The sequence below is a fragment of the Canis lupus genome, chromosome 9 (genome assembly GCF_048164855.1).
Source record: "Canis lupus baileyi chromosome 9, mCanLup2.hap1, whole genome shotgun sequence".
In the NCBI taxonomy this organism is placed as follows: domain Eukaryota; kingdom Metazoa; phylum Chordata; class Mammalia; order Carnivora; family Canidae; genus Canis; species Canis lupus.
Genome location: NC_132846.1, coordinates 76171876 through 76185803, shown reverse-complemented (window position 1 = coordinate 76185803; position 13928 = coordinate 76171876). Strand labels below are relative to the sequence as shown.

Below are 13928 nucleotides of genomic sequence, written 5' to 3'. Positions count from 1 at the left end.
GGAGGAAAGACTATCCATTGGAAGAAAGACAGTCTCTTCAATAAATGGTGCTGGGAAAATTGGACATCCACATGCAGAAGAATGAAAATAGACCACTTTCTTTCACCATACACAAAGATAAACTCAAAATGGATGAAAGATCTAAATGTGAGACAAGATTCCATCAAAATCCTAGAGGAGAACACAGGCAACACCCTTTTTGAACTCGGCCATAGTAACTTCTTGCAAGATACATCCACGAAGGCAAAAGAAACAAAAGCAAAAATAAACTATTGGGACTTCATCAAGATAAGAAGCTTTTGCACAGCAAAGGATACAGTCAACAAAACTCAAAGACAACCTACAGAATGGGAGAAGATAATTGCAAATGACATATCAGATAAAGGGCTAGTTTCCAAGATCCATGAAGAACTTCTTAAACTCAACACCAAAGAAACAAACAATCCAATCATGAAATGGGCAAAAGACATGAACAGAAATCTCACAGAGGAAGACATAGACATGGCCAACATGCATATGAGAAAATGCTCTGCATCACTTGCCATCAGGGAAATACAAATCAAAACTACAATGAGATACCACCTCACACCAGTGAGAATGGGGAAAATTAACAAGGCAGGAAACAACAAATGTTGGAGAGGATGCGGAGAAAAGGGAACCCTCTTACACTGGTGCTGGGAATGTGAATTGGTGCAGCCACTCTGGAAAACTGTGTGGAGGTTCCTCAAACAGTTAAAAATATACCTGCCCTACGACCCAGCAATTGCACTGTTGGGGATTTACCCCAAAGATACAAATGCAATGAAACGCCGGGACACCTGCACCCCGATGTTTATAGCAGCAATGGCCACGATAGCCAAACTGTGGAAGGAGCCTCGGTGTCCAACGAAAGATGAATGTATAAAGAAGATGTGGTTTATGTATACAATGGAATATTACTCAGCTATTAGAAATGACAAATACCCACCATTTGCTTCAACGTGGATGGAACTGGAGGGTATTATGCTGAGTGAAGTAAGTCAGTCGGAGAAGGACAAACATTATATGTTCTCATTCATTTGGGGAATATAAATAATAGTGAAAGGGAATATAAGGGAAGGGAGAAGAAATGTGTGGGAAATATCAGAAAGGGAGACAGAACATAAAGACTGCTAACTCTGGGAAATGAACTAGGGGTAGTAGAAGGGGAGAAGTGCGGGGGGTGGGAGTGAATGGGTGTTGGGCACTGGGGGTTATTCTGTATGTTAGTAAATTGAACACCAATAAAAAATAAATTAAAAAAAAGAAACACAGAATAAAGGCAGAGCTGACTGGGAAAAAAAAGAGCTTCTACATTGACAATATATTGAAAAGTCTTGGTTTTTTTTTCCTGGTCTCCTCAGTGTTGACCTGTTCCCTAATTGGTCTCTCGTAACTCAGGGTTTATATGTTATATGAATATAGACTCTTGCAATTGATTTTCATAGTGTTGTTTTCATAAACTGTAGCAATTCTGTTCTCATGCTCAAATGTGAACTTGTGATTTCATGGCAGATGCTCTGTTGTATCTCATCAGGCTGATTGTTCATCACGAATAGATATGCTTCTGGTGTGAAACATAATCATTTATTTTTCCAGTTGCTGGAATTTCTATACATCCTCCTGCTCTTCAGAGATAGGTTGTGGTACTTAGCATCCTCCCACCAGATGTTGAAATTCACTCCAGTGCATTCCCCTGAAGGGTAATGGACCCATGTGTCACCCACACTCACATGTGCAGTGAGAACACAGAGAAGGAGCAGGCAAGTGTAAGGGTCTGCCTGGGTTTCCCCTGTCCAGATCCAGACTCCTGCAGGGGGACCTGGGACAGATCACCTGTGGAGAAAGACATCACAGGATGGGGACAGGACATGCCTTCCCTAGGGATCCTCCAACATGAACACTCAGAGGAAATGATGTTCAGCAGCAGTGGTGAAGAGCACAGGGTGTCCAGGCAGGGATGCAAAATTCACTGCCTAAACCCAGTGCTTGGCTTCTCAACCAAGTGAAGGATTTGGGGATGTTTCCATCCTCTTAAATATCCTGACTCACGTGTCGTGGGATTCAGGGCCCTGCCGCTTGGAGACTGAGTCTGCATGGGGGAACAGTGAGCACCTAGATCTGGGACCTTGTGTCCTAGTTATCGAATCATCCTGATCACCCATGAAATCACTCAAAGGTCTGACAGATCAAAAACTGCAAGTCCATATGTAAAAAATCGACCAAATTTTGGATGTAAGAGTAATGGATGTTGGCATGTGGAGATATAGCTGTGGTGATTAGAAATGGAGTGAGGCTGATCCAGAATATTCTGTAGAGTATTATGAGCTGCAGATATAAAAATCTGAAGTTTTAGGTATCTGCTTCCATGGGGATGTGCCTGGGCTAATGCTGCTCAGGTGGTAAAACAGGGAAGAATCCCAAGAACTCCAGGGTTGTAGGAAGAATGTGTGACACCATGGTGATGCACAGCTACTAAACACAGGGGCATGGACGGTGGCTGAGGACAGTGAGTCCAGGTGTGGGTTTCCTGCTCTGTTTTGTCATAACCTGACTGTTCTCTTGTGACAAGGTTGGAAAGGACAAAAAGAAGGAGAGACCCTGTTTTAGTGTGTCTGGGTGATGTCACCACCATTCCCAGTCTGGGTGGATTCAACAACACACTCATTCTAACGGTTCTGGAGTCTGGGAAGTCTAAGGTCCAGGTGCAGGGACATGTAGTGTCTGGGGAGCACCCAGGTCCTAGCCTGTACTTTCCTGTCACTTCACATGGGCTGAGGGCTGGGATCTTCCCCAGTCCGGGTGTATAAGGGCCCTGATCCCACCATGAGGCTGCACCTCCTGACCTAAGTGCTCTACTAAGGCGCCACTTCCCCCTCCCATCACATGGACGTTAGGTTCCAATGTGGGGATGGTAGAGGTCACACACAGTGAGCTGATATCAGCACCTAAAGGATCCATGAGTTATTTCCTGAAGGTGGAAGGTCTTCCTCCACTTTTGTTCCCTCATTTTTCATAATAGTTTCTCATCACATTGTATCTTTGGGTGTCATCTGCTAACTCCTCTGATCACCAGTCCTCCCTCCTCTCCTCCTGCCCCCCCATGGGAAATCCCACAGGAACCATTGAATTTCCTCCTTTAGTGCAGGGGGACTCTGACTCCACACAAGCTCCTCCTGGAGCAGGACCTCTTCCTCACCACTGACCCACAACACACCACCTGAGACAGTGTCCTTCCCAAATCCAAGCATTTATAGCTTGCAAGGGGCCTGCCTGGCTCTTAACACACAGGATGATGGAGGTGATAAAGGTTTGCACTCTCTTGCCTGTGTGTGTGTAGGGGGGGGGCTCTTCAGACTACACATCCCCACAACATACTTCTTGGCCACCCTGTCTTTCCCATGTTGACGCTGATATTGAATCTGTCAGTGTGGTTCAAGACTGAAGTCACACCTGCAATCGATCCTCTCGCCTTTTCATTTTTGAGCCCTTTGTAGGGTCATGAGCAGCATGTTCTCTCTGCTGTTTTTAAAAACCATGCACACTGTGCTGGTTGGATCTCTCATGTTAGATGTATAGACCTGGGACTCTATCAAGGAGAAGTTGCGGTTCATGCAGGTTCATGTAATATCCTGGTATTTAGGGACAGAAGTAAAAAAGTTAAAGCAAATCTGTCCTTGTGCATATAAGTATAGTAGTTGGCTAAACCAACAAAGTTTTCAAATCAGAAAATGATTAAAGAATAAGCAAAGCAAAGACACAGCCATTTCTGGACTTTACTCTATTTCTCTTTCTATGACAACAAAGTTTGTAAGATAGAGACTGAATATGTAAGTACAGAATCCTTTGCCCAGAGAGACTCTCTGGGGGAAACTGCTCCTTGGAGAGGAAGCCCAGACCCTGACAGGAAAAGTGCCCATACCTCCCTCTGCACCTGCTCCTGGGCCTTCAAGACTGAAGTGGTGAGGAGTGCTCACCCCCTGATGGTCCTGATCCACTTTTACAGGGATGTTTGTGTCTGGGCTGTCACTGAGGTCACCTCACTGTGTCCTTCGCACAGTAATACACGGCCGTGGCCTCAGCTCTCAGGCTGTTCATCTGCAGATAGAGCGTGTTCTTGGCGTTGTCTCTGGAGATGGTGAATCGGCCCTTCACAGTGTCTGCTGAGCTTGTGCTATTTCCATCACTGCTAAAGTATGCGACCCACTGCAGCCTCTTCCCTCGAACCTGGTGGACCCAGCTCATGTCGTAGCTACTGAAGGTGAATCCAGAAGCCACACAGGGCAGTCTCAGGGATCTCCCAGGATTCACCAGGTCTCCCCCGGACTCCACCAGCTGCACCTAACCCTGGACACCTGAAGACACAAGACATACTGGTCAAGAAACTTCCACATCCCCTGTTTCTCTCACTCACCTCCACTCACATACTCAAGTTCTGTGGTTCTCCATGAATTACCTCTTAAAATAGTGACAAGGAAAACCCAGCTGAGCACAGATTCCATGGCGAGTTGTCTCTGTTCTCTCCTGATCCCTGAAGGGGGTCACCTGGGGATCCTGAGGCTGGGGCTCCTCTCCCAGGTGCAGAATCAGGGCTGTGCTGGTTTAATCAGTGGAAGGAGGGTCCTATTTGCATGTCTTATGACTATATAACCAGCTCCAGACTTACATTCGAGTCTAGAAGTCAACACAATTGTTGCACCACAATTCTCTAGCAATTTGTGTAGATGGCACTATGACTATATGAAGTTCTAATGTGTTAGCAGTTATATCTGCATTTCTGGGTGTAGTTTCATAAGACATTCATCAATTTAGCTCATGTTCCATAGAGTATTTTATCTCAGAAAGCTCCATCCTTTGTAAATTCTAATCCTAAATATGTATTTTGATACTAGTGTAAAGAGGATTATTTTGTTAATTTTGTATAGGTAATTTGATGTTAGTTTGTAGAAAGATATCTTATTTTATTTTGTTGCTGATTTTATATACTGATTTTTTTCTGAGCTCACAAGTTATTTCTTCCATTTTTTACGTGAGGTTTTTACTCATTGAATCTATTAAGACACCGTCTTAGCAAGCAAACTATTTTGTTTCAAATTAGAATTTTTTCATTTCTTTTATGCAGTTCTCTTTTTTTGTTTATATATTTTTTATTGGAGTTCGATATGCCAGCATATAGCATAACACCCAGTGCTCATCATGTCAAGTGCCCCCCTCAGTGCCTGTCATCCAGTCACCTCAACACCCTCCCCACCTCCACTTCCACTAAACCTTGTTCATTTCCCAGAGATTGGTGTCTCTCATACTTTGTCACCCGCACTGATATTTTCACTCATTTCCCCTTTATTCCCTTTCACTATTTTTATATTCCCCAAATAAATAAGACCATATAATGTTTATCCTTCTCCAATTGACTTACTTCACTCAGCATAATACCCTCCCATTCCATCCATGTCAAAGCAAATCGTGGGTATTCTTCAGTCCTGATGGATGAGTAATATTCCATTGTATATTGAGAATACATCATCATTATCGGTATATCTTTTAATGGACACCGAGTCTCCTTTCACAGTTTGGCTATTGTGGACATTGCTGCTATAAACATCAGGGTGGTAGGTGTCCCAGTGATTCACTGCATCTGTATCTTTGGGGTAAATCCCCAGCTGTGCAATTGCTGGGTCATATGGCAGATCTATTTTTAACTCTTTGAGGAACCTCCACACAGTTTTCCAGAGTGGCTGCAACATTTCACATTCCCATCAACACTGCAAGAGTGTTTCCCTTTCTCCACATCCTCTCCAAAATTTGTTGTTAATTTGAATGCCATTTATTTATTTTTTTGTCTGATATCTGAGGCTAGGAATTCTAGTACTAGTGGAAAGAAGTGTTGAGAGCAGCCATCCCTGTCATGTTCTTGATCTTAGGGGACAGGCTCCTAGTGTTTCCCCATTGAGAATGAAATTTGCTGTGGGCTTTTTGTAGATGGCTTTTAAGATAATGAATAATGTTTCCTCTATCCCTACACTCTAAAGAGCCTTGATAAGGAAAGGATGCTGTATTTGTCTAATTCTTTCCCCGCATCTACTGGGAGGATGGTATAGTCCTTGTTTTTTCTCTTGTTGATAGGATCTATCACATTGATTGCTTTATGTGTGTTGAACCAGACTTGCATCCTGGGAAAACTCGCAGATGGTCCTGGTGAATAATCATCTTAATATGCTCATGGAACTTATTGGCTAGTACCTTGTTGAGAATATTTGTCTCCTCTTCCAAATTTCTTCTTGATTTTTTAAATTTTTAAAATTTTTAAAATTTTTATTATATAAATTTAATTTTTACTGATGTTCAATTTGCCAACATATAAAATAACACCCAGTGCTCATCCCGTCAAGTGCCCACCTCAGAGCCTGTTACCCAGTCACCCCCTCCATCTGCCCACATCCCCTTCCACCACCTCTACTTCATTTCCCAGAGTTAGGAGTCTTTCATATTCTGTCTCCCTTTCGGATATTTCCCACTCATTTTTTCTCCCTTCCACTTTATTCCCTTTCACTATTTTTTTATATTCCCCAGCTGAATGAGAACATATAATGTTTGTGCTTCTCCTATTGACTTATTTCACTCAGCATAATACTGTCCAGTTGCATCCATGTCAAAGTAAATGGTGGGTATTTGTCATTTCTAAGGGCTGAGTAATATTTCATTGTATACATAAACCACATCTTCTTTATCCATGCATCTGTCGATGGACACTAAGGCTCCTTCCACAGTCTGGCTATGGTGGACATTGCTGCTAGAAACATTGGGGGTGCAGGTGTCCCGGCATTTCACTGCATCTGTATCTTTGGGGTAAATCCTCAGCAGCGCAATTGCTGGGTTGTAGGGCAGGTCTATTTTTAACTCTTTGAGGAACCTCCACACAGTTTTCCAGGGTGGCTGTACCAGTTCACATTCCCAGCAACAGTGCACAAGGGTTCCCCTTTCTCCACATCCACTCTGACAATTGGTGTTTCCTGTCTTGTTAATTTTCCCCATTCTCACTGGTGTGAGGTGGTATCTCATTGTACTTTTGATTTGTATTTCCCTGATGGCAAGTGATAGCATTTCCTCATGTGCGTGTTGGCCATGTCTATGTCTTCCTCTGTGAGATTTCTGTTCATGTCTTTTGCCCATTTCATGATTGGATTGTTTGCTATTGAGTTTAAGAATTTCTTTATAGATCTTGGAAACTAGCCCTTTATCAGATATGTCATTTGCAAATATATTCTCCCATTCTGTAGGTTGTCTTTTAGTTTTGTTGACTGTAACCTTTGCTGTGCAAAAGCCTATTATCTTGATGAAGTCCCAATAGTTCATTTTTGCTTTTGTTTCTTTTGCCTTCGTGGATGTATCTTGCAAAAGACAAGATTCCATCAAAATCCTTGAGGAGAATACAGGCAACATCCTTTTTGAACTTGGCCACACTGACTTCTTGTAAATTTCTTCTTGTGATTTAGTTTTAGTTTCAAAGCATTATGGTCTAAAAATATATAGGGGACAATCCCAAACTTCATTATAGGTTAAGGCTTGATATGTGACCAAGCATGTGATCCATTCTGGAGAAAGTTCCATGTGCACTTGAGAAGAAAGTGTATTCAGTTGTGTTCAGATGTAAAATTCTGTACATGTCTCTGATATCCATCTGGTCCAGTGTATAATTAAAAGCTCTTGTTTCTTTGGAGATGTTGTGCTTAGAATATCTGTCATTGGAAGGTGGGGCAAGATGGCAGAAGATTAAGGTCCACAAGTCACCTGTCCCTATCAACTTACCTAGATAATTATCAAATAATCCTGAAAGCCTATGAATTAGGTGTGAGATTCAATGAAATAGAGACCAGAAGTACTGTGAAACAGATCAGGAAAACCAGGAGTTAGTTCTTTGAAAGAATTTTTAAGATAAATAAACTGTTAGCCAGCCTTATTACAAAGAAGAGAGATAAGACTCAAATTAATAAAATCGTCAGTGAAAAGGAGAGATAACCACCAATATCAAGGAAATAAAAACGGTCTTAAAAACATTATGAGCAGATATAAACAAATAAATTAGGGAATCTAGAAGAAATGGACGCATTTCTGGAAAAAAAAATCTACCAAAACTGGAACAGGAAGAAATAGAATACCTGAATGGTCCAATAACCAGGAAGAAAATGAAGCAGTCATCACAAATCTCCCAAAACATAAAAGTCCAGTGCCAGATGGCTTCTCAGGGAAGTCTAACAAACATTTAAAGAAGAAAACATAACTATTCTATTAAAGCTTTTCGAAATGACAGAAAGAGATGGAAAACTTCCAAACTCGTTCTATGGGGCAAGCATCACCTTAATTCCAAAACCAGACAAAGACCCTACCAAAAAGGAGAATTGTATACCAATATCTCTGATAAACACAGATGCAAAAATTGTCACCAATGTACTAGCCAATAGGATCCAACAGCACATTAAGAAGATTATTCACCGTGACCAAGTGGGATTTTTCCCTCGGATGCAAGGCTGGTTCAACACTTGTAAAGCAATCAATGGGACACATCATATCAACAAGAGAAAAAAACAAGAACCCTGTGATCCTCTAAAAAGGTGCACGAAAGCATTTGACAAAATACAGCATCCATTCCTAGTCAAAAATATTCAGACTATAAGGATAAAGGGAACATTCCTCAGCATCTTAAAAGCCATCTATGAAAGGCCCACAGCAAATATAATTCTTAATGGAGAAACACTGGGAGCTTTTCTCCTAAGATTGGGAACAAGTCAGGGATGTCCTCTGACACCACGGCTATTCAACATAGTACTTGAATTCCTTGCCTCAGCAATTAGTCAACAAAAAGAAAAAAAGGCATTCATATTGGCAAAGAATACGTCAAAATCTCCCTCATAATAGATGACATGATACTGTATGTAGAAAACCCTAAAGACTCCATCCAAATATTGCTAGAACTCATACAGCAATTTGGCAGTGTTGCAGGATACATAATCAATGCCCATAAATCAGTGGCATTTCTATACACTAACATGAGACTGAAGAAAGAGAAATTAAGGAGTCAAACCCATTTACAATTGTAACCAAAAGCATAGGATACCTAGGAATAAACCTAAACAAAGAGGTAAAGGATCTATAACCTAAGAAGTACAGAAGACTTCTGAAAGAAATTGAGGAAGACACAAAGAGATGGAAATATATAACTTACTCATTGATTGGAAGAATTAATATCATGAAAATGTCAATGTTACCCAGCAATTTTACACATTTAATGCAATTCTTATCAAAATACCATGGACTTTCTTTAGAGAGTGGAAACAAATCATCTTAAGATTTGTGTGGAATCAGAAAAGACCCCGAATAGCAAGGGAAATACTAAAAATTAAAACCATAGCTGGGGGCATCACAATGCCAGATTTCAGGTTTTACCACAAAGCTGTGGTCATCAAGACAGTGTGGTACTGGCACAAAAACAGACACAGAGATCAATGGAACAAAATAGAGAATCCAGAAGTGAACCCTTAACTCCATGGTCAACTAATATTCGATAAAGCTGGAAAGACTATATACTGGAAAAAAGACAGTCTCTTTAATAAATGGTGCTGGGAAGAATGGACAGCCACATGCAGAAGAATGAAACTAGACCATTCTCTTACATCATGCACAAAGATAAACTCAAAATGGATGAAATATCTAAATGTGAGACAAGATTCCATCATAATCCTAGAGGAGAACACAGGCAACACCCTTTTCAAACTTGGAGTCAGCAAATTCTTGCAAGATATATCCATGAAGTCAAGAGAAACAAAAGCTAAAATGAATTATTGTGACTTCTTCAAGATGACAATCTTCTTCACAGCAAAAGAAACAGTCAACAAAACTGAAAGACAACCTACAGAATGGGAGAAGATATTTGCAAATGACCTCTCCAATCAAGGGCTAGCATCCAAGATCCATCAAGAACTTACTAAACTTAAAAGCAAAGAATGGACATGAACAGTCATGAAATGGGCAAAAGACATGAACAGAAATCTCACAGAAGAAGACGTAGTTACGGCCAATGAGCACATGAGGAAATGCTCAGCATCACTTGCCATCAGGGAAATAAAAATCAAAACCACAATGAGATATCACCTCACACCAGTGAGAATGGGGAAAAATAACAAGACAGGAAACACCAATTGTCAGAGAGGTTGTGGAGAAAGGGGACCCCCCGCTGCACTGTTGGCGGGAATGTGAAATAGTGTAGCCACTCTGGAAAACTGTGTGGAAGTTTCAAAGAGTTAAAAGTAGATCTTCCCTATGAACCAGCAATTGCACTGCTGGGGATTTACCCCAAAGATACAGATGCAGTGAAACGCCAGGACACCTGCACCCTGATGTTCATAGCAGCAATGTCCACAATAACCAGACTGTGGAAGGAGCCTCAGTGTCCATCAACAGATGAATGGATAAAGAAGATGTGGTTTATCTATACAATGGAATATTCCTGGGCCATTAGAAATGAGAAATACCCACCATTTGCTTTGATGTGGATGGAACTGGAGGATATTATGCTGACAGAAATAAGTCAATCGGAGAAGGACAAACATCCTATGGTTTCATTCAGAAATTGAACATAAAAAATAATGAAAGAGATTGTAGGAGAAAGAAATGAAAATGCATGGGAAAAATCAGAGAGGGAGACAGTACATGACAGACTGCTAACTCAAGGAAATGAACAAGGGGTAGTGGAAGGGGAGGTGGGCGAGGGGATGGGTATCTGAGTGTTGGGCACTGAGGGGGACACTTGGTGGGATAGAGCATGGGTGTTATGCTATATGTTGGCAAATTAAACTCCAATAAAAAAAATACAAAAAACAGAAAGATGGAAATTCCTCCGTGTCTCAGCAATTGCTCATTAAGCACTGCTATCAGACAATGAGAAACAAGCACAATTTGAAACACTTGTCCTTATTCTTTTTTTAAATAACATGTCCTTATTTCCTCCTAAAACCTTATGATAGCTGGCCTTCTTTTTGTCTCTTCAAACTTTCTTCTTTTGTCTCTTCAAACTTTTCTTCACTATATTGTGCACGTCGCTAATTGTGATTCCTCTGCTATCTCTCCAAAAAACTCAATTTGCCAGAAATAAAAACAGGGAAAAATGAAATGATAGACAAATTTACCACAGAAAAACATACAGCATTCCCATCTCTATGTTCAGGAATTTATTCATTAGAGAAATAAATAAATGCTCTATTGTGGAATTTATTTATTTTGTCAATATTTTATTTATTTATTCATGAAAGATTAAGAGATAGAGACACAGAGACACAGGCAGAAGGAGAAGCATCCTCCATGTAGAAACCCTGAAGCAGCCTCAATCCCACTACTGGATGACACCCTGAGTCAAAGTCAGATGCCCAACCACTGAGCCATCCAAGCATCTCTAAAGTGGAATTGAAACAGTGATTTAAAGAATACTAGGTGGGCTTGAAAAAATGGAGAGAAGACAATAGATATTGCCATTATTCTAGATGAATGAAGCAAAATCGCATCAGGCCACATTAAGAATCTATAACCAATATTTAATTCCCAGTGAAGGCTATAAAAATGCGGTTGGATAAATCACAGGAGTGAGTCAATTTAGACAAGATAAAATTATTGAAAATAATGACTGAAAAGAAGAGGAAATAAAGGTAAAGACAACAATGACAGACATAGGGAACTTAGTTAATCATGATGTCATAATAATATTCGTATGATAGGAGTCCCATTAGATGAAAAGGCAGGAAAAATTTATTTGTTTAATAACTGGAAAGTTCCCTAATCTCAGGAAGGACACAGATGTAAAAATCCAAGAAGCACAGAGAACTCCCACTGATCCCATCATAAGGCTGTACTTCTTGACCTAAGTGCTCCCCTAAGGCCCCAACTCCACCTCCCATCACATGGGCATTAGGTTCAAACATGGGGATGGTAGAGGTCACACACAGTGAGCTGACGTCAGCACCCGAAGGATCCATGAGTTATTCCCTGCAAGTGGAAGGTCCTCCAATCCAGCTCCTCACCCTGAGGAGCCTCATGGATCCAGTAGAAGCTTCTGGTATCTGTATGCACATAGCACACATGTGACCTTCAGAACCTGCTAGTGACCTTGGGGAGAGGACAATTTCGACCTGAGACTCTGGGTTATCCTTGAACTGTTTCTATAATCACTTTATACTGTGTGAGGCTTGGAAGAAACATTCATCTAACTTCCCTCTAATTCGGACTTTTTCATACTTAGAACAAACAATTCTCTCTATTGTTCTACCGGTTTTCATACTTGTTTAGTGGAATGATTTCTTACACCATATTTTGAATGTACCTGCTAGATCCTGGACATCCATTCCTCCCTATTCTCCTGCACCATAAATATGGGTCATAACACCAGAACCCATAGGTTGTCCCACCTTTGATGCAGGGGGGACACTGACTCCACACAATCTCCTCCTGGAGCAGAACCCCATCCCCACCACTGACCCACAACACACACCCTGAGTCAGTGTCTTTCCTTATTCCATCCAAGCATTTATGACTTGCTATGAGGCCTTCCCTGCTCTAAACAGACTCGGTAAATATGATAATGATTTATAGTCTCATGTGTGTGTGTGTCTGTGTGTGTGCATGTGTGTGTGCATTTGTGTGCGTGCATATGTGCATGACCTCTGGATTCCACATCCTAGCAACACCCTTGGGGAGTTACCACTGCTTTTCCACATTATCACTAGCATGAAAGCTGGTAGGTTGGTTCATTATAGTGATACCTCCAAAAGTTCCCATTCTTGCTTTCTACTCCTGATCCGTCTATAGTTTCCTGTCCATCATTTGGTTCATGCTGCTTCTACCAACCTTGCACGCTGAGCAGGGAAGTTCTCTAATGAACAGTGTATAAAGGTGGAACTCCTAAAAGACAAGTTGAGGTGCACTGAGATATGAGTCATTAAATGATGTGTAAGGACAGTAGAGAGAAGTGTAAGGAGATTTGTCTTTAGCACATGTAAACAATACTGTGTATAAAAACAAACGTTAAAAATTAGAAAGTTTATAAGGAGACACTGAATCATGGGTCTAGAGAGACACCGTAGGGAACCTGCTCCATGAGGAGGAAGCCCCAGACCATGACAGGAAACCTGCCCAGAACTTTCATCACCTGTTCCTGGGCCTTCAAGGGGGAAGTGGTGAGAAGTGTGTACCCCCTGGTGGTCCTGATCCACTTCTCCAGGGAGGTTTTGTGTCTGGGCTCACACTGATGTTCCCTCACTGTGTCACCCGCACAGTAATACATGGCCGTGTCCTCGGCTCTCAGGCTGTTCATCTGAAGATACAGCGTGTTCTTGGCGTTGTCTCTGGAGATGGTGAACCGGCCCTTCACAGCATCTGCATAGTATGTGCTACTTCCACCACTGCTAATGTATGCGACCCACTGCAGCCCCTTCCCTGGAGCCTGGCGGACCCAGTTCATGTCATAGCTACTGAAGGTGAATCCAGAGGCCACACAGGAGAGTCTCAGGGATCCCACAGGCTTCACCAGGTCTCCCCCAGACTCCACCAGCTGCACCTCACTCTGGACACCTGCAGATACAAGACATCCTGGTCAGGATGCTGTCCCACGTCCTCTGTTTCTGTCACTCACCTCCACTCTCATATTCAAGGTCTCTTGTTCTTCATGAATTACCTTTTAAAATAGCGACAAGGAAAACCCAGCAGAGCACAGACTCCATGGTGAGTTGTTTGTGTTCAGTCCTGATCCCTCAATGAGGTCACCTGAGGATCCTGGGGTTGGGGCTCCTCTCCCAGCTATAGGGTCAGGGCTGGGCTGGTTTAATCAGCGGAGGGAGGGTCCTATTTGCATGTCTTATGAGTATATATTG

General features: G+C 41.8%; 2 gene segments (V, D, J or C); both read right to left on the bottom strand.

Annotated features, from left to right (window-relative positions):
* LOC140639540 (immunoglobulin heavy variable 3-74-like) overlaps positions 1-13928 on the bottom strand; it is a 274944-nt gene that overhangs the window by 105267 nt on the left and 155749 nt on the right.
* Positions 13084-13886, bottom strand: LOC140640596 (immunoglobulin heavy variable 3-48-like). The segment is given in 2 exon segments: positions 13084-13629; positions 13733-13886. Coding segments are annotated over 2 exon segments (558 nt in total).